This window comes from Peromyscus californicus, unplaced genomic scaffold (genome assembly GCF_007827085.1).
Source record: "Peromyscus californicus insignis strain IS unplaced genomic scaffold, ASM782708v3 Scaffold_21__1_contigs__length_65335640, whole genome shotgun sequence".
In the NCBI taxonomy this organism is placed as follows: Eukaryota; Metazoa; Chordata; class Mammalia; order Rodentia; family Cricetidae; genus Peromyscus; species Peromyscus californicus.
In genome coordinates this window covers 43,945,069-43,972,670 of record NW_026294514.1, presented here as the reverse complement: position 1 = coordinate 43,972,670, position 27,602 = coordinate 43,945,069, and the positions used below count along the sequence as shown (strand labels likewise).

Here is a 27,602-nt window from a genome sequence, read left to right as displayed (position 1 = left end):
GCACACATATATGTACGCACACGCGCGCGTGTGCACACACACAAAATAAACCTAAAAATATTAACGTTCATCTGTGCGCATATACAGTACATAAAAAATACTTTAGCGAAGCTGTGATAATGGGATTTTGCTCACATGTGGGCATATCAGGAAGCAGAGAAAAGGAACTGCCAATGTTTAGCTCAGGACCAAGGCATGGTGTCCCCCACATTTAGGGCAGGTCTTAGTCTCTGATAACCCAGCTCCTGTAATCAGAGAAAGAACAGCCTGAAAGCTAACAGGACTAATTCTGGACAGGGCTCAGTTCCATGGCCTTTGTCTCCTTCTCCCTTCTGCTGCCTCCCTGCCCCGTCTGTTTCAGTTGCAGTATCTAGGGTGGAACACAGGGCCCCGGCACTGATAGGCCAGCATTCCACGACTGAACTATACTCCCAATGAACACCCCTCCCAACTGTTTCTTATCGATGGGGAATGCTTTCCACATTGCTCCCAGTGAGCGGGGTCAAAGATGTTCCACTGAAGAAGTCTGTAGTTACTCCCACCGAGCTGTGGCATCTCACACATTCTTTGTAAACATTTAATTCCATTAGAGAAACCAGGGTGTGTAAACAGCATTGAGTGGAGTAAGCAACAATGTTAATTTTCTTCACGCATTCCTGACACTCTTGGTTCCTTCCTTTCCCCCAAAGCAAGCAACTTCGGAGTTGAGCCGTGTTGTTCCCTTGCCGACATCATCCCAGCTGGGCTAGTTGACTGTTTACACTCGCACCTTAAGGGGTAAAGGGGGGCCACGGGGCCTCACCTGTGTTTGCAGCTGGCCTGAATTGCACATGGTCTTGGGAAGGACCTAGAATTTTTAGGTCAGGCAAGGCTAGGGGAAGGAAGGGCCCATAGATGCACCTATGGAGAGGCCCTCATCCTTCAGGGTAAAGGCTTTCCAAGTGTCACGGAGGAGCAGCCACACCCCTGTAAGCCACACCCCTGTAAGTAATCACCTATGTTCTGTAAAGAAGCCCAATAAACTCATGGATTCCTCAAAGTGAACTCTGGCAGAATACTGCCTCCATTTGACCTTGGACCTGAAGAGGAGGGGTAGAATCGTAAGGCTCTTCCTGGAAAGGACTTCTAGCAACACTCCCCTTCTTTCTTTTGGGGATGAGAAAACACATCTTCAGTTGAGGTAAATAAAAAGAGATCCTGGGTCTTTGGAAAACAAAACTACACTATGAAAACACAAGGAAAAGCTAAGATTTCACACTGCGAGATGCCCCATTGACTTGGAGATTTAACAGGGTTCTAGGGGCAGCCTTGAATGGATTAAGAAAAATGTCTGAAGGATGAGAACAATTTCAAACATTTGCCTTCACGAAATTAGAAAGAAGAGGCCTGAAGTGAGGAATGACAGTTCCATTCCCTGGGAATGGCTTTGACCAAGGACAACATGGCAACCTGATTTCAAACACAGACGTGAACAGAAACAAATCTTTTTACTTATTTTATTTTTATTTTTTTTTTTTTGGAGACAGGGTTTCTCTGTGTAATAGCTCTGGCTGTCCTGGAACTCACTCTGTAGACAAGGCTGGCCCCTAACTCACAGAATTCCGCCTGCCTCTGCCTCAAGGCTTGTGAGTGCTGGGATTAAAGGCACCACCACCCGGCCAGAAACAAATCTTAAGACATTGTTTTAAAAAGCATTTTTAAAAGCATTTAAAAAGCCAAAAAAAAAAAAAAAAGGATTTTTTATCATGTATTTCTTCTCATTTTCTGATTTAAAAAAAATCATTAAAAACAGTAATGAGTGTTTATGACCAAAATGTATAATAAATATGAATGAAATGCCATAATGAGACCTCCATTTTGTATAATTATACAGTAATAAGACTTTTAAAAATAAGGGCCAGGCATGGCGGTGCACAGCTTCCAAGCATTTGAAGACAGATGCAGGCCAATCTCTAAATCTGAAGGTCAGCATGATCTACATAGTAAGTTCTAGGTCAGCCACAGCAAGTATTGAGTCCCTGTCTCAAATAAATCCTTGTCCCCTACCCCCTTCTTTTTTTTTTTTTTTGTTTTTTCGAGACAGGGTTTCTCTGTGTAGCTCTGCGCCTTTCCTGGGACTCACTTGGTAGCCCAGGCTGGCCTCGAACTCACAGAGATCCGCCTGGCTCTGCCTCCTGAGTTCTGGGATTAAAGGTGTGTGCAACCAGCAACCACCGCCTGGCCCCTACCCCCTTCTTAAAGAGATAAAACAAGGGCTGAGGGGATAGTTCAGTTGGTGAAGCATTTGCTTTGCCAGGATTAGGATCTAAATTCAATCCCCAAAACTCTTTGTAGTTTCAGTGCTGGGGAGGCAGATCCCTGGCCTGGCGGGGCTGTCTAGCAAGCCTAGCCCACTGGGCGACTTCAGAGGCCCTGTGTGGAGAGAGAGGAAAGAGGAAGAGGGAGGGAGGGGAGGGGAGGAGAAGGAGAGGAAAAGAAAGAGGAAGAGGGAGGGAGAGAGGAAGAGGGAGAGAGACAGAGAGACAGACAGAGAGAGAAACAGAGCGAGCGCCTGAAAAGCACCTGAGGTTTCTCATTCTACCTGTAAATTCCTGTTATTTGAATTCACAAAAGTAAATTTTGCTAAGAAATGCATGTGGAAGTTTGGTCTTTAATTGTATTTGAGAAATTAGACACATTTTGGAGCTACAGAGTCTATTTTTTAGTCTCTTGGAGTTTCAGTTCACGCTGTACAATGTGTTTTATCTGTTAAGTGATATCTAAAAGGGAGATGTTGGAGTAACTATGCATAACTTTCTCCCTAAGCAGATTTATGCATTCTCGAGGATCTGATTACGTGGTCTGATCCTCCGATGTTTTAAAATGCCAATATGTTGTCTTTAGTTAGGACGGCAGCACAGAAAGGAATATGCTGAACACTTAAAAATTCTCTCCCTTTTCATATCAGATTCGCAAACTGGCAGCAGGTACGAAAATGGGAGTTTTGTTGTCCCGCTTTAGGGGAATACCATTTGGAGGCCTTGCTGGTGGCTAGATTTAGTCTTGAGACTCTCAAAAATGGGACAATGTGCTGGAGTCAGAAAACCTGGATTTTGCCCTACTTTGTACGTGGGACCCCCTAGAGAACCACTTAACTCTCTTCAAACAAAGGGAACAGTAGGATCCGTGGCACAGACTTCACTCGAGAAAAGCGCCGCTAAATTACCAAAAATAAAAAATAATAAAATGCCAATCCCAGGCACCCCGCCACCCGACTCCCTAGGTAGCAAGCACTGGGCTCGATTCCTGACAGTCTGCCATTCCCCGGGGAGGCGGAGGGGGCAGGTATCCTCGCCGATGCTCCCCGGCGGTCACAAGGCTAAGAACCTCCGAGTGGCTGGCCTCGGCCTGGCCCGCGCGCCCGCGGCCGCTCTCAGGGTCAGCTCGGGGGAGCGGGCGAGCGGCGCGCGGGCTCCGACGCGGGTGCCGCGGCTTTAACGTGCCGCCACGGGGAAAGGCCCGCGGGCGGGCGGGCGGGCGAGCGAGCCGGCGGAACTTTTGTCACTCAACTGTCGTCCGGCCGGGGCCCGGGCTTTGTTCAGTCACTCGCGAGGCCTGGCCGCGCGGGCGGGCGGGCGGGCGGAGGCGGCGCTTCCTCCACGCGGAGGCGGGAGCCCCGGCCGCGGACGGCCGGCGACGCACGAGCAGGTCTGGGAGGGGCGCGGGTGGCGAGCGGCGAGCGGCGCGCGGCGGAGCGGGCGGCGGCCGGCGGTGGGCGAGGCCGGTGACCCAACAGAGCTGCGGGCCGCGGGGACCCCGCCCGCCGGGCTCGGGCACACGCCGCAGGTTCCCCCCCCGGGCGGGCAGCTCGCGCCGCGCTCCGCACGCACGGCGCCAAGGCGCCTCTAGCCGCGGGTGGGAGCGCGCCTCGGGGCCGGGCCGGGCCGGCCGGGCGCGGGAGGCGGGTGGGGCGGACGGGCGACGGGCGGCGCGCGGGGCGGGCGCACGGGAACAGCCGCCGCCGCCGCCGCCGCCGCCGCTGCTGCAGGCCCGGGCCTCGGCCCGCCCCGCGCGCGCCCCCGCCGGCCCGCGCGCGCCCACCGGCTCCCGGCTCGCGCGGCTCGCCGAGCGGGATCCCGGGAGACGAGGAGGCGGGGGCGAGCACAAGATGGCGGGTACGTGGCCCCAGTTCCCCGGGCGGCGGCGGCGACGGCGGCGGCGGCTCCCCGCGCTCGGAGGCTCCCGGGACAGGCCGGCGCGGGGAGACGCCGCCGGGCGGGCGGCGGGCGGCTGGGGCGCGGCGCCGGCCCAGGACGCTGACCCGGCCTTTCTTCTCTCCCCCGGCGCAGACCTCTCGCTGCTCCAGGAGGACCTGCCGGAGGACGCGGACGGACGTGAGTGGCTGGCTGGCGGGCGGGCGGGCAGGCGGGCGGGCGGCAGCCCCGGAGGGCGGCGGGCGAGCGGGCGAGCGGGCGAGCGGACTCGGGACCCCGGCGAGCCGGGGACGCCCGCGTGGCCCGACTCCGGCCGCCGCCCGCAGGCTCGGGCCGCGGGGCGGCTGTTGGGGAAGCAGAAGCCGTGGGGCGGAGGCCGGAGAGGGGACATGGGTGTGTTTTTCCTGAGTGTCTTCCGCACCCTCGCCCCGAGGAAGGAGGCGGCCGGCGCCCGGAGGTGTTTCCGCAGCGCTCCGGGGCTGCTGCGCCGTGGCGGTGCGGTGTGCCGGCCCGCCCTCTTGGGGTTCCCTCGCCCGAGTGTGTGCAGATTAGTGACCGGTGTTTTACTCGAGCTCTGAGCCGTTCTTAGGTCCCCCTCACCGCCACTCACACATTGGATTTGGGGATTTCGGGGTGGTTGGAAGGTGTGGCCTTGGCAGGCTGCGGTGACTAGGTTCAGAGAGCAGATTGCTTTAATTCGGGATCTTCAGAGCTCACCCGCATACTTAAATGTTAAAATTGCAGGTTTCGTTGAGATACTGAAGTTTTTAAAGAGTTGATTCTTTTGTACATTAAAAAAAAAAAAGGTGCTCAACTTTTGGACATTGTTTCCATTGTGGTGAAGGAAATGAATTATTTAGAAAGATATCTTTCATTTTGAATGTATTTTTCTAAGCGGAAAATGCTATGGGTTGGAGACAGATGAGTTAGCTAAGTTGATGTGGGAAGAAGTTGTAAATTACACCTAACTAAAAATGATTTCTACTCCTGCTAATGCAGATAGTGACTTCTGAAAAATTAAATCACTAGATTTTGAAATACATTTTAGGAGTAAAGACTGCTGAAAATGTATTAAGCGTCGATCGTGGGAGACTTAAGGGGACGGAAAACTATGCAGAGTTGAGCTGATTACCGTGGAACAAGCTCTGTCTAGTTAGAGGAAATCCTGCCCAGACCCGGAAGTGTGCTTTAATACCTGCGCAGGTGATCCAGAGATGCCATAGTTGAAATTGTTCTTCCAAATACTATGTAGATAGTCCTTAGCGTTGTCTGGTATGGTTTCTTTACCCAGTTTAAATTCCTGTTCTGAGCAAAGGGAGATGTACTGTTTAGAAAGGTCTCAGTCGGGGTGTCTATCATGATGGAACACCATGACCAGAAGCAACTTGGGGTCGGAAAGGGTTTGTTTGGCTTATGAGTCCTCATCACAGTTCATCACTGAAAGAAGTCAGGGCAGGAACCTGGAGTGGGGAGCTGATGCAAAAACCGTGGAGGAGCGCTGCTTACTGGCTTATTCCTCCTGGCTTGCTCAGCCTGCTTTCTTATAGCACCAGGACCCAGCGATGATTCTATCTTAGACTGGGTCGGCCTACATCTGTCACTAAGAAAGTGCCCTACAGGCTTGCCTGCTGCCAGATAAGGAGGTGGGTGCTCTTGTCTGGGATTTCTCTACCTTGACATAAAACTAACCTGCACAGAAGGTTTCTCTGAAGAGTGTCTATAAAGCCAGTGAGTCACATCAGCCTTACCTGTTGCTAAATCTGTTTGGGGATACAAGGTACTGTTTTCTAAAGTAGCTGTCTTAAGGGGAAGTACACACAGTAAAAGACGACTTCTATGTTTAATTTTTTTCCACTTAGGTCACTTATTGGCCTACTAGTATGCTTCAGATATTAATCAAAGCACCTATTGATTTTAGATCTCTTGCAGGGTTAGGATTGGAGATGTGGCCTTGATTATGTTATCTTGAGGCAGGGGCTTCTTGTTCCTATGAACAAGTGTAGGTCTTTGTGGCTGTCTAGAGGAGGAGCATCTGAGGATTCATTCCCTTTGAGTTAGGCGCCACGGACCCTGAAGAGGCACAGTGCACTTTCTCCTTGGCTGTTGGGAGCACAGTCTGGAGGAAGTGTTCAGCAGTAAGCTGGGGGGCTGCGGGGTCTGAAAGGGAGCTGTGGAAGGAAGGGATGGGCACACCTCGAGCCCTCTAGTGGTGTGTGTGTGGCTCTCAATGCTTGCTGTCAGGAAGGTGCCAGCTGCCTGTCTTGTTGCAGTCTTGGCAAGGGGCACTTTGGGTCAACTAGGGTAGCTCCCTTAGCTCCACCATGCCTGTGTCTTGTCACTGGGACTGGTATTTAAAAAAGCCCCCTACCTTACATCATCATTCATAACATGAGTTAGTGTGTGTGGCACCCAGAACAGTACTGCTGTGAGCCACAGCAGAGAAGGACATGGTGTTGACATTAGGAGTCCTTACTTAGAAATGATGCTAAATGCCTGCAGTTTGCCTTTTTAAGGTTTAGTTCTCTGTTTAGGATAAAACATTACATATTTGAAGGTACAAATAGTTTACTAGCTATTTATAATTTGGTTGAAGACGTTCGTAGAGAAATTGCTGGGTTTTCTTGGTTGCTAAAGTTTTTACGAGTTAATACCTTTACCCAGGGTGTTCAGAACAGAGTGTCTTTGACCACTATGATCTCTTGTGAAGGGAGAAAGAGTGAGGAGAATCTGACTATAGTGCCCGCATAGAGAGGAGATGGCTGGTAAAGAGATAAAAAGGCTTTTCATATCCTAGAGCGGTGGTTCTCAGCCTTCCGAATGCTGCGACCCTTTAATACAGTTTCTCATGTTGTGGTGACCTCAACCATAAAATTATTTTTGTTGCTACTTCATAACTGTAATTTTTGCTACTGTTGTGAATTATGATGTAAATACCTCTGTTTTCTCAACTCCTGACAAACGGTCACGTGGGACCCACAGGTTGAGAACCACTGTCCTAGAGAATGGGATAGTAGAGGCTCCAGCTTAGCAGTTTGCGAGCGTGGATTTCTCTTTTATGGAGGGCATCCTCGAGTACCTCGAGTCCTGCAGCAGCCAGCCCGGCTGCCATTGTGATGGAAGAAAGTTATTCTGTGGTCAGGCCCTGGAATCTTGGCTGTCTTTCTAGATGCAAGGCCTAGGCATGTGGGAGGAGACCAAGAGAGGACCCAGGTGGGAACCAGATCTTATCATTGGTTTCAGGTCCCTAAGTCTGTAGAGAATTGGTAGGATGGGAGAAAGTTGATCAAAGACGGATTGAGCTGCAAACTTTGGCAAAAAAAAGTTACTTCAGTCATAATAACTGAAAAATGTATGTATTATATCATTTATGAAATGGCCATAAAGGTAAATACAGTCATTATTAGAATGTATTACAATTAATTTTAGGAAAATAATATAATAAAAATGCGTTTTTATGTTGGAAACTTTTCAGTACTGTATTGTGTAAAACACTTTCAATTTCAAAGGGAAGTCAAACAATTGACTCCATTTGAATAGACAGATGCCTCAGCAGATTTCAGAGTAAAAAAATTTAATTTTAAGATTATCTTTCTTGAATAATGGAATCAATACATAATTATAGATTTTTAGAGAAATGCTTAAGCAGTTTATTGTCAGTTTTCCAAAGGTACAATTGAATGTTTCTGAGTTTCCGAAATGGATGAGCTAGGACTTACAGATACAGTAAAGGTTGTTAATGTGGCTAGAAATTGACTGTAGGAGCTTGATTAAAATTTAGACTTATAAAAGTAGCACACTGGCTGGGCAGTGGTGGCACACACCTTTAATCCCAGCACTCAGGAGGCAGAGGCAGGTGGATCTCTGAGTTCGAGGCCAGCCTGGTCTACAGAGCGAGATCCAGGAAAGGCACTGAAACTACACAGAGAAACCCTGTCTCGAAAAAACAAACAAACAAACAAAAAAGTAACACACTGAAGTAAACACTGGGTAGTTTACAGTAGTCCAAGGAGATGATCTTCCTACTGTGCCATGGTCCTCTGCTGATGAAGTCCATAGACACTCCCAGGGCCGAGCTCCCTAAGTTCAGGTGGAGCTTTAACCTAGGCCTTCCTTCTTAAAATACCTTGTTTGGGGGCTGGAGCGACAGCTCAGAGATTAAGAGCATTCTGCTCTTCCAGAGGACCCAGGTTCAATCCCTAGCACCACATGGTGACTCAGAACCAGCTGTAACTCCAGTTCCAGGAAATCCAACACCCTCTTCAGGCCTCCATGGGCACCAGGCATGGTGGCACACAGATACATCCTGGCAAAACACCCAGGCACATAATTTTCAAAAATTTTAAATAAATAAAATACTGTGATTTAAATTGCCTAGTTATAGCATTAATCCAGGATGCTTCTTGGGATTAGTTTCCAGAGGGACGCTGTGGAGCCAGGGAGTCTAGCTTAGTTTTTACTCTTGTTTTAACAGTAACAAAGCATGAGGTTGAGCTTTTGAAGCCAGGTGTGGAGTGTGCTATTTCACAGGTTTTTCCGTTGGTGAGGTTTTAGAATCCTTTTATGTTTTTGGGGGGCTTGTGGGGATGTTAAAGCAGAGGACAGAAGTGGTGCGTCTAGAGCGAGCTGTATTCCTTTCAGAGTCCGTTTCTCTGGCTTCTCACGGATGCCCTCCCTGTGTCAGGCTGGAGGTCCCTAAAGTTTGCTGAGAGTTTTTTGGAAACTAGGAATAAGTGTTAGATTTTTGTCAGATAAGAAGAAGATTGCATATTTTTCTTTTTCAATATGGTTTTTTTAAAAAACTTATTTTGGGGTGAAAATTTAGACATACACAGAAGCAGATGAACTATCTATCATGTTTCCTCCACTCAGTCTAGGCTTCACTCCTCCCTTCTAAAGGGTGTTCTGAGGGAGGGGGAGGGGGAAGCAGGAGATACGAGGGTTAATGCCGACCTGCGTCTGTGTAGTCACAGCCAGGTTTAATGTAGAGCATGCTTACATTCCAATATGTCAGCTGTGTTTTGGTGGAAATAACTCATTTGTTTAACACTGACTTGATGGGAGTTTATGGTGATTTGGATCTGGGTTTGTTCACATTTTTTATGAACTACCCATGGATAAAAGGATTAGTAACCAAAGTAATTGGGCTAATAACACTAAGGGGAATGTCTTCTCACTGAGGGGAACCCATGGTGACACACACTTGTGAGTCCTGTTTGGTTGCCATGTGTTTCTCTATCACGCAGTAGTTAGAAGGCATGATCATGGTAACTCGCTTTCTATGCACCTAGTTACAGTCCTCAATCAGTACCCCAAGGGTTGGTTCACCCTTAGCATGTGAGGACGTCCCTTTACCAAATGACACCTTTGCTTATAATTTGTGCATACTTTGAATCATCTCTATGTGTCTTATAATATCTAATACAGATAGTTGTTGGGTTTTGTTATTTCAGGAATAATGACCAAAAAATTTGTATGTGTTCAATGTAGAAGCAAGCTCCCTTACCCCATTCAGTTATTCATGGATGCCAACTAAGTCTGTGGACGTGGAAGGTCCATTGTGCCATAGGTTATTCTTAGCCTTACAGGGTGTGGAGATGCATACCGTGGTCCCAGAGCAAGGGAGGCTGAGGCTGGAGGATACTGAGTTTGAGGCCCTCTAGGCTACACAACAGAAAATTCTAGACCTGGCCTTTGTCTCACAACCTGACTGTGGTCCTGCTGAGATGCATCAGTGGTAAAGAGGCAGCTGCCCCTGAGCCTGACTACCTGGGTGCAGTGTCCAGGACCACTTGGTAGAAGAAGAAAACCAACTCCCATACACTGTCCTTGACCACCAGACTTAAGTGTGCATGCACATACAAAAATACATCAATAAATGTAAAAAAAAATTTAAAAACCTCTTGCCTCAAGTTCACCTGTGAATTGTGCTCTAGGATAGTGGTTTGATGGGGTTGTTTTGTTCAGTTTTTGTTTGTGTGGTTTTGTTTGTTTTGTTTTTGTTTGAGACTAGGTTTTTCTGTGTAGCGCTGGCTGTCCTAGAACTCACTCTGTGGACCAGACTGGCTCACAGAGATCCCAAGTGTTAGGATTAAAGGCATGTGTCACCACCACCTGGCTGGATAGTGTTTCAATTACTCATAAAAAACATTTCTAAAGACATAGTGGCATTCAATACTTCAGTAACTTTAATATGTTCTAATAAACATTTTGCATGTTATTGCAAAGTTCAAATTCAAATTTGACAATTGGACTTTGTTGCCAGAGGCTGTATGTAAGGACTGAATCACATGCTTTTCAGATCTGTCTCTTTAAATCAGTGTTTGGGCTGGGGTTGTAGCTCCATGGTAGAGCACTCACCTAGCATGTGTCAGGCCCTCAGTTCCATCTCCAGCACCAAAAACAAAACAAAACAAACAAAAAACAGGCATGATGGCACACCCCTTTAATCCCAGGCAGAGGCAGGTGGAGCTCTGAGTTTGAGGCCAGCCTAGTCTATATAGTGAGTTCTAACACAGCCAAAGCTACATAATAGAGAGATCCCCTGCCTCAAAAAATTAGTATTTTCCCCAAAAAATGACTTAATTATGTTTTTGCTACCTCACTAAGCTAGTCTATAATTCATCAGATAGTATAAGCAGTAGGTTTTGTTAACTTATGGCTGCTTTTGTAGCTGCTCAGATCTACCATGAAATAGTAAAAGTGCCTGTATAAATGCATACACATAGATGTTTTCCAATAAAACATTATTTACAGAAGTTGAAGATAGAACTATTTCAGCTTGCTGGCCATGATTTACTGACTCCTTTTTTGTAAAACCCAAGGTCTGACACATTTATTTTTTTATTTTATTTTTAAAGATTATTTATTATGTATAGGGTGTTCTGTCTGCATGTTTGCCTGCACGCCAGAAGAAGGTATCAGATCTCATAGGTGGTTGTGAGCCACCATGTGGTTGCTGGGAATTGAACTAAGGACCTCTGGAAGAATAGTCAGTGCTCTTAACCTCTGAGCCATCTCTCTAGCCCCACATTTTTATCCATAGCTAAGTCCCCAGCACATAGTAGGCCTTTGGTACTTTTTTTTGTTTTGTTTTGTTTGTTTTGTTTTCGAGACAAGGTTTCTCTGTGTAGCTTTGCACCTTTCCTGAAACTTACGCTGTAGCCCAGGCTGGCCTTGAACTCACAGAGATCCGCCTCCTTTTGTCTCCCGAGTGCTGGGTTCAAAGGGTGAGCCACCACTGCCTGGTGTTTTTTTTTTTTTTTTTTTTTAAGATTATTTATTTATGTATATAATGCTCTGCCTGCATGTTTACCTGCATGCAGAAGAGGGTATCAGATCTCATTGCAGATGGTTGTGAGCTACCATGTGTTTGCTGGTAATTGAACTCAGAACCTCTGGAAGAGCAACCAGTGCTCTTAATAAATCAGCCATCTCTCCAGTCCCAGCTTTTGGTATCTTTATATAACTTTTGTTTTGTTTTGCTTTTTTGTTTTTCAAGACAGGGTTTCTCTGTGTAGCTTTGCACCTTTCCTGGAACTCACTCTGTAGCCCAGGCTGGCCTCGAACTCACAGAGATCCGCCTGGCTCTGCCTCCCAAGTGCTGAGATTAAAGGCGTGCGCCACCACCGCCAAGCTATCTTTATATAAGTTTGATAGATCCACTGAGATAGACCTTTACTTTTCTGAGCAAGCTAAATTAGGACAAAATCCTAATTTGTTTCATATGATTTATTTTAAAATTAAACTTACTAGTTTTAAGTCTTTACTCTCACACAGAAGTAGCACAAATAGAGTGACTTTCTGGACTGAACCCCACCTGTATCCAGTCATCATTAACATTCTTCCAGGTGGCTCTGCCTTCTTCCACATAATTATACAAACAGACAACATACAGTGTATGTGTTACTCTAATTTCTGGGGTGAGCCTTTCCGGAATAAATGGTCACCTTTAGTCCTCATCTCCTAAGAGCAAAGGCGTTCTCTACTAGACATAGGCTCTTCGCTCTGAAAAATGTGGCATTGATAGAATTCTGGTGTGTATGTGTGGATGTATTGAAATGCATCCATTGTCCAATCCTATCATCCTTCATGGTAACGGACTAATTGAAGTCCAAACACTGCACTTGTCTTGTTTCTGTGTTCTCAGCGCTCACTTCCTGTGATGGCACATACACGTTATCTTTCAGTTGAGTTTAGCGATTTTATTTTTATTTTAGTCAGCGTTTCCTATGTATGTAAGCTGACCAGAACTGCTATAGCCCACGTTGACCTCAGACTTGCCATCTTCCAGCCTTTGGTTCTGAGAATCTGATTAAGCTGTGTGACACTGTGCCCAGAGACACCGGCATTTAGGAGTCTGTGCTAGTTGTCCACGCCTCCACTGACTCCGTTCTAGTTGTCCACGCCTCCACTGACTCCGTTCTAGTTGTCCACGCCTCCACTGACTCCGTTGTTCTAGTTGTCCACGCCTCCACTGACTCCGTGCTAGTTGTCCACGCCTCCACTGACTCCGTTGTTCTAGTTGTCCACGCCTCCACTGACTCCGTTGTTCTAGTTGTCCACGCCTCCACTGACTCCGTTGTTCTAGTTGTCCACGCCTCCACTGACGACTCCGTTCTAGTTGTCCACGCCTCCACTGACTCCGTTGTTCTAGTTGTCCACGCCTCCACTGACTCCGTTCTAGTTGTCCACGCCTCCACTGACTCCGTTCTAGTTGACTTCGGTCTAGTTGTTTGCTTTTTGGCAAGACTGGTGTGGTAATTTGTTTTCTCAGCACTGTGGCCTCTCTGTTTTTGTTGGTGGTGAAGTAATGGCTGCCAGATGTTGTGGATATCACTCTGTATAAATAAAACACTGATTGGCCAGTAGCCAGGCAGGAAGTATAGGCGGGACTAGCAGAGAAGAGAGAGGAAAAGGAGAGGAAGACAGAGGAAGGAGACACCAGCTGCCCTTTAGGGAACATCATAGAGACAACAGGTAAAGCCACGGAACACGTGGCAACATATAGATTAACAGAAATGGGCTGAGTATAAGAGTAAGAGCTAGACAATGGTAGGCCTGAGCTAATGGCCGAGCAGTTTAAGTAATATAAGCGTCTGAGTGAATATTTTATACGTGGGTTGTGGGACTGCGGGGGCTTGGTGGGACCTGGAGAGAAGCTCTCCAGCTACAGCCAGATTTCAGCACTGTAAAGATGCAGGCTTCCTCCTTGTGATGAGTGGAGGAGGGATGGATGGATGTCTGGGCACTCTTCATCCCAGTGCTGACTTTACCCTGGAGGTGTTAGAGTGTACTGTCGGCTGTCCTGCGTCAGTCATACTGACTAACTGGAACTCTGCTCTGCAAGGGAGCCCGACTTCCCTGATTGTTTTGTGCTATGTTTATTTGTTAAAATATATTAAAGCCCTATGTCTTAATACTTTTGTAATAATTTCATACATGTTATACTAGTCTGCTTTATGCCTTTGGGGGCGGCAGCATTGGCTTTTCTTAAGGCTGCTTCTATGAGCAAGGGTGAGGGGTGTGGCCCTCCTCCCCCAGGAACCATTAACTGCCAGTAGCTTCAGGTGGATTGAGGCTCAGGAGTCCCTCACCACCTAGCTACTGCTAACTGCTTATAAAATCCTCAGGGAAGGGTGTGACCTGTGAGCTCCTACCTTCCCTAACAGAATGTTGACGGGCCCGGTCTTGTGTTGGTGTAAGCACAGCTACTGTGAGTTCGTGAGTGAAATGGCTGTGTCATGTCTGGATGAAAACGCTCTGCAACACTCCTCCCCTTCATCAAGACCAAAAACGGGTGGCATGCCTGGACTGGAAGTAAAGATGGTTGTCATTCATTTGATAAGGGTACGGGACCTGATGGTGAGTTCTCTGGAAGAGGAACCAATTGCTCTTTGCTGCTGGTCCCCTCTCCAGCCCCGGTTCTGTATTTATTCTTTTTTGTTTGTTTGTTTTTCGATACAGGGTTTCTCTGTGTGGTTTTGGTGCCTTTTGGATCTCACTCTGTAGACCAGGCTGGCCTAGAACTCACAGAGATCCACCTGGCTCTGCCTCTCGAGTGCTGGGACTAAGGCTTGTGCCAGGGCCACCCGGCTTTTTTTTCTTTTTTTTTTTTTTAAGATTTATTTATTTATTATCTATGCAGTGTTCTGCCTGCATGTATGCCTTTGGGCCAGAAGAGGGCACCAGATCTCATTGTAGATGGTTGTGAACCACCATGTGGTTGCTAGGAATTGAACTCAGGACCTCAGGGAGAGCCGCCAGTGCTCTTGGGTTCTGTATTCTTTTTTTTTTTTTTTTTTTTTTTTTTTTTTTTTTTTTTTTTTGGTTTTTCAAGACAGGGTTTCTCTGTGTAGCTTTGCGCCTTTCCTGGAACTCACTTGGTAGCCCAGGCTGGCCTCGAACTCACAGAGATCCTCCTGGCTCTGCCTCCCGAGTGCTGGGATTAAAGGCGTGCGCCACCACCGCCCGGCGGGTTCTGTATTCTTACACTGCACTGTAAGCAGTTATTAAAAAGTATTCCACATCTGATCATCCACACCCTATCAGAGAGACGCTCTTGTGTAGAGTCCTTCCTCTCAGCCAACTCTAGTTTGTGCTGTGTTGACAAAAGTGGACGCCTTGTCGGTAAAAACTTGTTACCTGTTTGTCGTAATCTGTGATATATTCTAGATGGTCAACAGTAAGAGCAACCCTGAAAACAAACGTTGAAGTTGTACGGTTGAAGGAATCTGTGTGTGTTATGTGCATGTTTGTGCACATGTACAGCGTGTGTGGAGGTCAGAGGGCCGTTTCTTTCTCTGTCACTCCTTGCCTTATTTCTGAGATGAGGTTTCCCACAGAATCTCGAGCTGGCTTTGACTAGACTGTCATTGAGAGTACAGAGAATGACCGTACTTGGCTCTTCATGGGGTTGCTGGGATCCGAACTTGGATCCCCCTGTTGTACAGCAAGCGCTTCACTCACTGCGTCATCTCCCAGCCTGGAAATTCACATTCCGCCTCTCTTTGGTACAGAGAAACAGTCTCAAGCATAAACGGATATTGGGACAAAATTCTGTGGTAAAAATGGAAAGTGATCAGGAAGGAAAAAGAATGTAAAATTCCCAGTTTAGTGGATTTCTTAGTTTCTTTTCTTTTTTTTTTAAATTTACTTATTTCTATTTCATGTGATTGGTTTTTTGCCACGGGTGTCAGGTTCCCTGGACCTGGAGTTACAGACAGTTGTGAGCTGCCATGTGGGTCCTAGGAACTGAACTTGGGTCTTCTGGAAAAGCAATCGATGCTCTTAACCTCAGAGCCATCTCCCCAGCCCTTACTAGTTTCTTTAAACAAGTGGAAAATGCATCTCTCACGTCTATCATGAAAACAGACCTTCAGGTTTGGCATCCCAGGCTTTGTCCGTCAAAAGTCTTGTACTGAAATAGAGATTTGAGCCATTGTTTTGGTTTTGGTTTTGGACAGGGTCTCTGCATAGCTGTCCTGGAACTCACTAGACCAGGCTGGCCTCCAACCTAAAAGGTCCACCTGCCTCTGCTTCACAAGTGCTGGCTTTAAAGGTGAGCACCACCTTTCAGATTTTTGCTTAAAAGAACCTCTTTTTGTTCTGTTTTTCAAGCTCCAATCACACCTCCTTCCCCCCCCCCAAAAAAAAAACTGGTTTCATTTCCTTATCAGGCCAACTAAAAGTAGGTTGTGTGTACCCACATACACATGTGCAGTCTCAGATATGTACCTCCTGAGGTTGACCTTTAGCCTTTTTTTTTTTTTTTTAAATCGTTTGGTCCATCCCTGCCACTACTGCTGCTCAGGTGCTATCCTACTTACTGGTCTTGCAGGGTTAATGAAAACACAGAAGGTACATTGAAATTTTGTGTCTCTAGTAACAGTTTTAAATGCAGAGTTGTGGGAGTGGAGAGGTCTGATATTTATGGGCTCTATCAGATACTTAATAGACGACATCGTTGTTGTATGCCTTCAAAGTCTTGATGGCCCCTCAGTGTAGTGAGCACACCAGTGTAGAGATGGAGGAGGCAGTGGCAGAAGCATCGTTACAAGTTCAAGGCACAGTTATACATAGAAAGTTCTTATTTATATGACTAGACCTTGTCCGAAAAAAAAAGCATAAGTCTTTTGTAAATGATAAAATCTCTAAGTAAGTAATTGGTCAAGTTCAACCAGATAGTTCATAAGTGGCAGGACCTGAGATCTAAACCTGGTCCCGGTTTAGATTTTTATACTACTACTTTCTAGCTTTTACACTTCTACATTTTAGATCATGCTTTCTTTTAAAAGACTAAAAATTGGGATGTTTCCAACTACTTGGATTTATGTTAAGTGCAGGGAGGTGGGTGTGGCTTAGAAGGTGCTCTTTGTATGAACAGCAAGGGTGGTTTTTGTGACTTTTTATACAGAGAAGTACTCCATTGTTAGCATAAACATTCTTGTTATTTCTTTGCTTTGTCATCTTCTATCCTGGGTTTTAAAATGATAACAAACTATTTTCCTCATGCTCCAGAATTGGAGGGATGTGTGTGTTCAGTCTAACACTGACAGCAATTTTCAATGGGCTTGGAGATGGGAATGTCTAGGCTCCTATTGGGAGTCCATTCTATTTGATTAGGACACTTGTAGCCAATAAAGGCCTCAAAATCATGACCCTCCTGCCTCAGCCTCCCAAGTACAGGCAGGGATCACCAGGGCTGTACATAGTAAGTTTGCGGCCAGCCTGACTTATACTGTCTCAAAAGGAGGAGGAGGAAAAGAGGTTCTGTTAATGGATAGTTCCTTGGTAATCTTTCCTTTTTTTTTTTTTTTTTTTTTTTGGTTTTTCGAGACAGGGTTTCTCTGTGTAGTTTTGGTGCCTGTCCTGGATCTCACTCTGTAGACCAGGCTGGCCTCAAACTCACAGAGATCCGCTTGCCTCTGCCTCCCAAGTGCTGGGACTAAAGGCGTATGCCACCACCGCCTGGCACCTTTTTGTATGTTTAAAGATTATTCCCAGAATTATAATTTTCATCTTTAATTTGTATTACCACCTATTTACAGTTAGTGTTCTAGGCTGGGGAGTTAATTTCTAGTTAATGTTCTTAGTGCTTGCCTTAAGTTCACCTTCCAGCACTGCACACAGTGGGGAGAGAGGGCTTAGTGGGTGTAAGTAGGTATAAAGGCACTTGACAGCCTGAATTCCATCCAGAATCCGCACAGTGGAGGGAGAGAACTGACTCTTACAAGTTGTCCTCCGACCTCACACACATGCATATATACCTACACACATATACCCCTCATGCACACAATAAGTGAATCAGTGTTTAAAAGTTTCAAGTTAACGTACTATTGCAGAAGACTGTGGAGATCGTGTTGGAAACCTATCGTTTGCATTTGCCCTAAGACCTGATGCTGTGTTACGTAAAGATCCCACTAGCTGTGCCATCCTTCAGGGTGTACATGACACAGGACTCTTACACAGCAGTAGTGGTAGGTTTTTAACGTTTTTAGTGACATTTTCATATGTGTGTATTATATCTGATATTATATGTACATATATCTCATTGCTCTTCGCTTGTATTATGATGGTTTTTTTTTCAGTTTCTTTTTGTTTGTTTGTTTTGGTTTTTTAGACAGGGTTTCTCTCTGTGGCCCTACCATGTTGTAGACCAGGCTAGCCTTGAATTCAGAGATCCACCTATCTCTGTCTTCCAAGTGCTGGGATTAAAGGTGTACACCACCATGCCTGGCCTTGTGGATTATTTCTAAGTTTCTCATTATAACCTGTGGCAGGCATTTGCAGTGTAGGCTAGGTAAGACTTGGCCTGTGGTCATCTGTGGTCAAGGCTTCATGGCCTTCATCGAGGTGAAATCTACATTCTATTAAGTGCAGTCAGGAATGGATGAAAAAGCAGGTGTGGTGTCATGTTGAGAATGCTGAGGCAGGAGGACTGTGAGTTTAGGTAAACGTGGGCACATGGTGAGATCCTGTTTGAAAGGGGTGGTCTTCTAAGTAGACCAGGGAAGATGACTCAGGCCAGAGTGAGCCCAAGAATCCTGACTGAGGCAGCAAGTCTAGAACTAGAGAAATGAGCCTGTTGCCAGTGTCTGCCAGGCTGGGATGTGCTTTTTGTGTAGAGTGTCGGCCATGCTTGATAGGAAACAGACAGGAACAGAATATGGTATTATTAGCGTTTAAGAGTATCTTTGTCAGATATGTTCTTAAACATTTAAACTAGTGAGGATGTTATCAAACAGAGATATCTGTAGGCCCCATTCTAGACCTGCATAATCAGTATCTGAGTATGTGCTCTAGGAATCTGCGTTTGAGATCAATCTCCACACTGGTTTCAAACACAGCAGTGTGGTTAACAATAGCTTTCCTGCTCTTCCTTACCTTTTATGAACCAGAATCATGTTTATCTTTAAGGTGAGCACATGTGAGGCTCTGATGAAACAGTTTGGTCATAGTCATAGAATTCTAGAGCCTGCATAAAGGGGCCTGAGGAGACCATGCTAGTTCAGCAGCCTTCATTATGAAAGAGAAAACTGATGGCAAATGAGGGTCCAGTGGCTTCCATAGCTCTTTAGTTCATAATGAATGAGGTATTTTATGAATTATAGATTAGAAATTATGTAAAAAATTTTTTCTGCACTGAGTAATTATGTGCATGGTTTAGTGTTTCTTTAAACACAATTTGAAGTCTCTGTCCTTTTAATAGGTGTATTTAGGCCATTTACAATTAATGTTCCCAATTATAATATGGTTGGGTTTAAATTTCTTCTCTGGCTTTTTTTTCTACCTCTGGGTCCTATCACTATTTTACTCCTTTTATCCCCCCTCCCTTCATTTGCGTTATTTATGGGCTTTATTATTTATTCATCTTTGATTTGAAAAATAATGGTTTCTAATTCAGGTTTCTAATTTGGGTGTGTTTGAATTACAGCTGTGACTGACATCACGTGTCTCTTCATGCAGCAGTTTGCAGCAGCACACTCTGCCTTGGTTGTGTGTGAGTGTTGCATGTTGTGTATCTGTATACACTGTAAATAGTACTCGTTTGACTGTACTGGGTTTTGCTTTACATTTCAAAGCTAATAGTCTTTTTGTTTGTTTATTCACCATTTCTGATAGTCTTTATTCCTTATGCTGACATCAGCCTTTGCATATCTGAAAAAGCCTTTAGTTGAAAAGTTTCTGGCTGTATGGAGTGGTAGGCTGATCTTATTTTCTTTTAAAAAAAATTGTTTATGTGTGTGAGTGTTTTGTCTGCATGGATGTGTATGTCTACATGTATGCCGTGCTGGCAGAGTGCAGAGGAGAGGTCAGAGTCCCTGAACTGGAGTTAGAAGCTAACTGAGTTCTCTGTAAGAATAGCGAGTACGCTTACACATAGTCATTTCCCAGCCCCCGTCTTTGTCGGGACTTCTCAGTTGTTGCTCTGCTGTCCTCTGGCCTCTGGAAGTCTCACTCCGTTTGTATGTGAGATCTCTAGTTGAAAAGGATCCGTGACTAGTGTTAAACAGTTTTAGTGTAGATAGGTGTAGTTTTTTATTATTTTTTTTTTATGGTTTTGCTAATGGGATTCATTGAATCCTTTGAGCCTATGAATTAATAGTTTTCATTAAATTTGGATTTTCTGGAGTTCATTATTTCTTCAAATATTCTTACGTTCCCCTTCCTCCTTTGGAGACTTCGATTGTATGCATATTAGAGTGCCTGACATTTTCCTCTGGCTGAGTGATAGATACTCTATTCTGCTGTGTTAGTTTTCTGTTTCATTTTTTAATGCTATTTCTTCAAGTTCCCTATTCATTTCTTTTGTATTAACTGTTGATCTGACCTAGTGTGTTTTTCTTCTTATTTTTTCCTTCACTAGGAGGTCAGAGACTTTTGCATATTCATATTCCTTTCCTCTGTGTGCCTTCCTGAGTCTTCTAGGTGTGCACTCGGTGCCCAGGCCGTGGTGCTCGTCACAACTGCAGTGTCCTTAGATCGTTTCTCATCGTTACCTGCTAGTTCTGCTGGCTTGGTTAGTTGAGTCTGTGTGCTGTGGACCGCCCCTGTTTGTGGCTGGCTTCTTTACTGGCTTTTCCGTGTCTGTTTATTGATTTTGTTGTTGTACACTGGACAGTGAAGGTTTTCCCCTTCGTGAGTGCCGTATGTTTTTGCAGTGACTTACATCATCACTCTGGGAATCACTCTTAACTTTAGAACCTGAGTTAGTTACCTGAGGAGTCTGATCCTTATGTGCTTACCTGTGAAGCTGTTAGGGAGAGCTAGACAGCCCCCAGTGTCAGACTTGGCCACCCTGAGTACTGTGCTAGTGACGCTGTGTGTTGCAGAGGTTATTTGTCACTATAGTGGTGGAGACAAGGACTTTATGATAGAGATCTGTCCCCTGATCTCAAGTAGTTATTGCCTCAGACATTACATACATGTAAATGTATGTTGTGCCAATATTCAGACTCAGTGGACCTTCTAAGATGGATGTGTGGTGGTGTAGCCTAAAATCAGCACTTCAGGGGCTGAGGCCGAAGAATTGTGAGTTTAGAGTCCACCTGAACCACATGGAGGCCCTATTTTAGAAACCGAAGTGAAAGGGGACCAGCTCTCCAAAGCCCTCTCCTCGCAGGATTTTCAGCCCTGCAAATTTCGCAGCTTTGGCCTCCCTGGATTCTCAACTCAGGATGTTTGAGAATCTGCCTGGTGGTAAGGCCTGTCTTTCCAGACAGTCAACTGAGGCAGAATGTGGCTCATTTCATTGACTACCTAGTTAATGAGAATAAATTTGGTCATTGATATCATCTTTGTTAGAAATGGAAGAACATGTTTAAGTGGTTTACTTTTCTTTTTAAAGAAAGTATTTTTACTTTAACAAGTGAAAATATTTGAAAGTAGCTGTGTTCTGTATCTCTTGTAGCTACTTTGATACTATTCCATGGGAATATTGTTTGTTTAGCCAGTTTTACAAGTTAGGCCCATGCTACACACTCACTTAAGACATTTAAAACCCTTTTAAATAAGCAATAGCACTGGGGACTTGATTGGGAAGTCAGTCTTTTGTATTATTCATGTAATAATGTTTGGGAGAAGTTTTTATAAGCTGCTACTTTTAATTATGTATCTGTATGGGATGGGAGGACAGTGACAGGTACTGATGAGAAAGGGTGCGGGGTGGGAGTGCCATAAGTTAAAAGAATGGGGGGAAATGCCTTGACCTGGGGGAGATGCCTCTAATTATAGCGCTTGGGAAGTTGAGACAGGAGGATTGCATGAGTTTGAGGCTAGCCTAAGCTATGTCGTGAGTCCCAGGTCAGGCTGGCTGCATAGTGTGACCCTGTCTACAGGCAAACACTGAAAGTTGTTAGGGTGTGGGAAATGCCCTGAACGTATTCAGCTCCCTTAGCCCAGGCTTCCCCGTCAGTTTCGTTCTGTTCACCACCATGCTTCCTGTTGACTCTTACTGCATGTGGAACAGTGTCCAGTTCTTCTTCCTTTCTTCCTTTCTTTTATGTGGATAGGAGTCTTGCCTGCATGTGTGTCTGTGCATCACTTGTCTGGTATGACAGTGGCCAGAGAGAGTGTCAGGTCCCCTGGGACTGCAGTCACAGGCAGGTGTGAGCTGCCAGTGGGTGCTGGGAATTGAACCTGGGTCTTCTGGAAGAGCAGCCAGCACTCTTAACCACTGAGCCGTCGCTCCAGTCCCACTTCTTCTTTCGTTTTTCCTTCATCCTGACAGGATCTTCCCGTGTATCCCTGGGTGGCCTGCTGCTTGTCCTGTAGCCTGTGAAGGCTACAAACTCCTTGTAGTCTCCTCCTTCAGCTTTCTGAGTGCTGTGATTACATGTGTGCACCACCACACCCAGCTCCTTTAACTATTAGAAAATTAAAACAAAATATAAAATTTAGAAATAGTCTTGCTGGACATGGTGGCTCAGGCCTTTACTCCCAGCACTCAGGAAGCAGAAGTGTGGGTGGATCTGTGAATCCCAGGCCAGCCAGGACTACATAGTGAGACCCTGTGTGCTAATTTGCTTTCCATGTCTGTGATAAACACCATAACCAAAAGCATTTACTTATTTACCTATTTATTTATGTATGGATTATAGCTGAAGGTTTATTTGGCTTACGTGTTCTGATCACAGTCTGTCTTTGCGAGTGGCACTCAAGCAGGAGCAGAGGCAGAGCCCATGGAAAAACTGCTTGCCAACAGCTTGTTCTTGGGCTTCTGTTGAGCTGCTTTTCTCACACCTCCCAAGACCACCTGGCCAGGGTTGGCACCCACTGTGGTGCGCCACAGAGTTGCCCGTAGGCCGGTCTGATGGAGGCAGTTCCGCAGTTGACATTCCCTCTTCCCAAATAACACTAGCTTGCGTCATGTTAGTGAACACTAACTAGCCCACTTCTAGCAGCAGCAGCAGCAGCAGCAGCAGCAGCAGCAGCAGCAGCAGCAGCATTAGCATTCACCTTGCCCGTTAATAGTCTGAGCCGATTGATTCTTTCCCAGCTGCAGTTCTGGAAAGCATGTTTTGAACTAATGGCCTCACTTCCTCTCTACCTCCTCAGTCAATATACATGGAGACACTCCCTTGTTAGGTGGCAGCGTGAGTGTGACAGACACTCACAAGCATAGCGGACATCCTTTCACCTTCTCTTCCTCTCTTGCTGGTCAGTCCTGTTTAGTCCTGCCTCTCAACCCTTCGCTTAGCTCCCTTGAAATCACACCTTTCTTTTGGCTTTCAGCCCTGGCTTGGTCTTTCCTCGCCCAGCGGCAGCAGCTCTGCCTTGGGCTGGGTATGTACGCGTAACCATAATGATGGGTTTAACATAGACTCCTTTCTCAACAGACCGTCAGCCCTTAGAAGACATAAGTATGTTCATGAGTGTTTCCCCAGCACAGGCCAAGTAGTTGACACAGGAGCATTTAATATTTGTGTAATGAGCATAAATACTAATTCTGGTTTTTAGTTCTTTTCTAGTAAGTGAAGTCAGGCACTTTTCAGCTTTCGTGTCTTTGTTATAGAATTGACTAAGTCATTGTTTGCCTTTTTTTCACAAGCTGTTCTCGCTGAGCATGTAAAAAAATTTTTTTTTTTTGAGTCAGAAACTCACCATGTAACAGTAGCTGTCCTGGAACTCACTCTGTAGACCAGGCTGGCCTGGAACTCACAGAGATCTGCCTGCCTCTGCCTCGCGAGTGCTGGGATTAAAGATGTGCGCCACCACCACCCCCACCCCCGCCCCCGCCTAACCATGTAAATTCTTGAGAGTCACCGAGCCTTTGTGCTAAGTTTGTGTAACCACTGACTGCATGCACGCTGCAGGAGGCTGTTACGCTGGGGTGGAGAAGGAGGGTTGTCCCTGAGCTACGCTAGCCCCGAGCTGACTTTAGGAGTCTCCAGAAGCATGGGCTGCTTCGGCAGGCAGGGGTCCGTTCCAGTTTCAGTGTTACAAGGAGTGTTTGTGATGTCTCTGCTAGTTGGTGTAGATGACTGCAGCTCAGAGTCTGACGTGATTATTATACCTTCAGCCCTGGACTTCGTCTCACAAGATGAAATGTTGACACCGCTCGGGAGACTGGACAAGTATGCTGCAAGTGAGAACATATTTAACAGGTGTGTGTTCTTTATTAACATGCAAGGGGAGAAGCCTGGGAGGATGCAAGGGTCTTAGCCTGGGAGGATGGACGGCCATCCACCCGGAGGAGGTTGGCGGGTGCAGCCAGTGTCGCCAGTCACTGCTGTCTGTTAGTCGTTGGTGAATTTTGCCATTCATTTAATTGCTTATTGGGGAGTGTGTTACTCCTCTACCAGATGACTTGGCACACTTCATGTGTGCCAGCGCACAGGGCACAGCAGTGACCAAGAGCTAGAGCTCTTCCTGCTACACTGTTCCTGAAGCTGAGGTCTCTGCACCAGATTTTCCTAGAATCTCAAGTCTCTATTGAATTTTTTTTTAGTGTATATTAAAAAACCTCATACTAGTAAATATACCATTTAATGTACTGAAGAATGAATGTATTTTACCACCATTGTGGTGACAGGATAATTGAAATGAAAATTCAGTGACTAGAAATTTCCCTAATTATTTGGATGAAGATAAAAAAAATTGGTAATCGGTACTGGCTTTCACTACCTAGGAAATTACGAGTTTAGTGTGTGTGACTTGCAATAAAAAAGTTGTCTTTATGGAACATAAAGATTCTGTATTTTAAACATCTAATGGTATTGATGGCACTGAACTCCATTCATTTCTTTCTTTGTAGACAAATGGTGGCCCGGAGTCTACTGGATACCCTGAGGGAAGTCTGCGATGATGAAGGAGACTGCGTTGCTGTGTTGGAAAGAATTGGCAGATTAGCTGATGACTCGGGTATGTGTCCACACAGAGAACACAAGTGTGTTGTCACTTCTGACTTGGTTGGAGAGATTACCACTGTAAGGGAGTTCTTTAAGATTTCCCGAAAGCTTGGCGAGTGAACCATACATCTAATCCCAGCACTCTGGAAGACCTCGAGTTCAGAGCTTTCCTGTACTACACAGAGAGAGAGACCCTGTCTTAAAGAAAAAAAAAAAAAAAAGATTTTTCAAGAAATTATTAAACCCATTAGTCGCTGGGCGGTGGTGGCACACGCCTTTAATCCCAGCACTCGGGAGGCAGAGGCAGGCGGATCTTTGTGAGTTCGAGGCCAGCCTGGTCTACAGAGTGAGTTCCAGGAAAGGTGCAAAGCTACACAGAGAAACCCTGTCTCGAAAAAAAAAAAAAAAAAAAACAAAAACCATTAGTCATAGGGAAAAAATCTGATAGTTTATAGTACACCCATTTACTTAATAAATCTAAGAAATTACTTCTATCATTTATGTTAATATTTTAGGATCAATAACTTTTAAGTAAAAGAGGTAGAAAGGGCTTTACATATTTTTTAGGAAAATAATACTTTATCTGATTTATATGAAAAAAATTAATTGTTCGGTTTTGCTTTTGTTGTTTAGAGTCAGGGTCTCTCTGTGTAGCTCTGGCTGTTCTGGAACTCTCTTATGCAGCCCTGGCTGGCCTTGAACTCACAGAGGTCAACCTGCCTCTACCTGTTGAGTGCTGGGATTAGAGGGGTGTGCCACCATGACCATGTCTAATCATTATTTGTAAGAAGGAAATTGGCTTATTGTTAAAACAAAGACAGGAGAGTTTTCTTAAGTGTGGCATGGTGGTTCATGTTGGTGACCCTAACTCTCAGAAGACAGAGGTGGGGGTTACTCTAGTTGGAAACCAGCCTGGGCTACATAATAAGTTCTAGCTAGTCTGGGTTCTAGAATGAGACCCTGTCGAGAGGGAGGGGGTGAACTTGGTTTGAAAATTAGGTAATAATGATGTGATGTTGGTGTTTTTTTTTTTTAAGATTTTTTTGATTGTGGTAAAATGAATGTAATTAAAATAAGACATTTGAAGACAAATGTGTCTGTGGTATGTGCACGCACAGGCCAGAGGAGGCTGTCGCTGTCCTGCTGTGTGACTGACTCTGCCTTACTCCCTGAGACAGGGTTTCTCCTTGGACCTGGAGCTGGCTGTTTGGCCAAGATGGCTGGCTGCCCAGCAAGTTCCAGGACCTGCCTGTTCCTCTGCCTCCCGGTCAGTGCTGGGCTGCGGGGTCCCACCCACCCACGTTCACATGAGTGACTGACTGGAGGTCTGGTCTCCTGTCCACACAGCAAGGACTTACCCATTGAGCCGTCTCCCCAGCCCCAGGAGCAAGTTTCAAGCTCATATTTATACTTGAATTTGCAAGTGATCCAAAAATAAATGTTGACATCTCCTTCTCCCTAAGTCTCCTTATTCAAATGTTTTTAGTTTCTCACAAACTTGTTGGATTCTCAACAAGGCTCCTTTTTTAAACCTGAGATTAACCATTTGATGAGCAGTTCATTTATTAGCCTTCAAGTGTTAAGGTAAAAATTTTAAATTGTTTTTCAGAGCGGAAAGAACAGTCCTAAGTCTGCTAATTAATCTTTGTCACACAATTGTTCTTGTGTTTACTTACTCTGAGGTGGCTTTCGGAAGGTCTAATGAACTGTAATTTTGTAGCTTTGATTTGAGGTAAGTTAGATCTTAGTCATGTGACAGGTTGTGTTGGGTTTGTTAGACTGACAGAGTGCAGAGGGAAGGGCATGCTTGAGGAAAAGAAAAGGTAGAAGCTGGGAAGTTCCAGATGGCAGCTTTGGTCACAGGTGTGGGGGTGGGGGTGTCATCTACTTAGGAAAAGGAGGTCGGGAAGGCTGGCTGAGACCAGCCTAGCAGTATGAACTGGCTTGATGAGAGATGTAGGTGACAGGAAAACTGTCACAAAGAGGAGTTGTTGGAAGACAGTTGAGTTGCCGGGGGCCATTCTGAAGCCTTGAGCAGGGAGAGCGGGAAGGCTCGGGTTGACCCGGCCTGACTACAGTGTCCAAAAAGAGGCTGTGGAGAAATCCAGTAGTTTCCTGTGGAGAAATTAGCTTGTCTAATTTTGTCTTTGTTTCTTCCTTTTCTGTTTCTTGCCTTTAAAAACCCTTTCCATGGTGAGCTCTAGTTTATTATGCTGTGTTTTGATGCAAATGGATTCTACTCAAATTTGTCATTTTTCTTGAATTTGAAGGTGTCTGTCAGGAAATTTGAACCATTAACTTTTGGAGTATTGTTTTTCCTCTACCTTAAAATCTTTTTTTAAGTTTAGTTTTGGTTGTGTGTCTTTGTGTGTATTTGAGATAGGATTTCATATAGTCCAGTTGGCCTTGAACTTACTATATAACTCAGAATAATCTTGATCTTGAAGAAGAAATCATACAGCTTAAAGAATCCGGCTTATTGAATTTCTGATCCTCCTGCCTTCACCTCCCAGGTGCTGGGATTACGGGCATGCTCTGCCAGGTTTAGTTCTCTGCAGCGCTGAGCTCTGAACCTGGGGCCTGGTGCATGCTAGGCAAGCATTCCAGCTGAGCTGCAGCCCAGGCTGAGTAGATCTTTTTAACATGTTGAGAATGTGGAGCTGTTAAACAAGTGTATAATACTACTAACAGATCTCCATGACTTCTCACTGCTTTTATTTTCCATGGGCATTTTGATCACTTCTCTCGGCAAAGTGCCTGCTGTGAACGTCCAGCCTGCCACCGGGTCATTGAGGTGTTTCTCTTGCTGTTAATGACACTTCTTATGTTTCGGGAGCTTCAGGCTCTGTTTCCGTGGTCTTGCTTTTCTTGCTTCATTGTGATCTTTTTCTCAGTGTGTCTCCTGATGTGTCTTTGAAGTAGAGTGTTTGAAGTGATTCAGCCCTGTCTGGTTGCTGAAGTCTTGGTATGCCAATCCTTCTGTTGGGGTTTAATCTTTTTGCTGCCAAGGGCTTATTTTCATGTCCCTTAGGAATTGTGAGTTCACTTAGTGGGTGCTCAG

General features: G+C 45.5%; 1 protein-coding gene across 5 annotated transcripts in view; it reads left to right on the top strand.

Annotated features, from left to right (window-relative positions):
• The first annotated feature begins 3,624 nt into the window (after positions 1-3,624).
• Positions 3,625-27,602, top strand: part of Ppp4r1 (protein phosphatase 4 regulatory subunit 1) — a 55,467-nt gene continuing 31,489 nt past the window's right edge. The window contains exons 1-4 of one of the 5 annotated variants that reach the window (XM_052750215.1): positions 3,625-3,687; positions 4,329-4,373; positions 23,713-23,797; positions 24,448-24,554. In XM_052750215.1, coding sequence (XP_052606175.1) covers positions 23,739-23,797; positions 24,448-24,554 — 166 coding nt within the window. In that variant the 5' untranslated portion in view covers positions 3,625-3,687; positions 4,329-4,373; positions 23,713-23,738. Of the gene's footprint in view, positions 3,688-3,810; positions 3,826-4,055; positions 4,155-4,328; positions 4,374-19,136; positions 19,192-23,661; positions 23,798-24,447; positions 24,555-27,602 lie in introns of those variants that run through there. The other 4 variants (XM_052750216.1, XM_052750213.1, XM_052750212.1 and 1 more) reach the window with 4 other exon arrangements.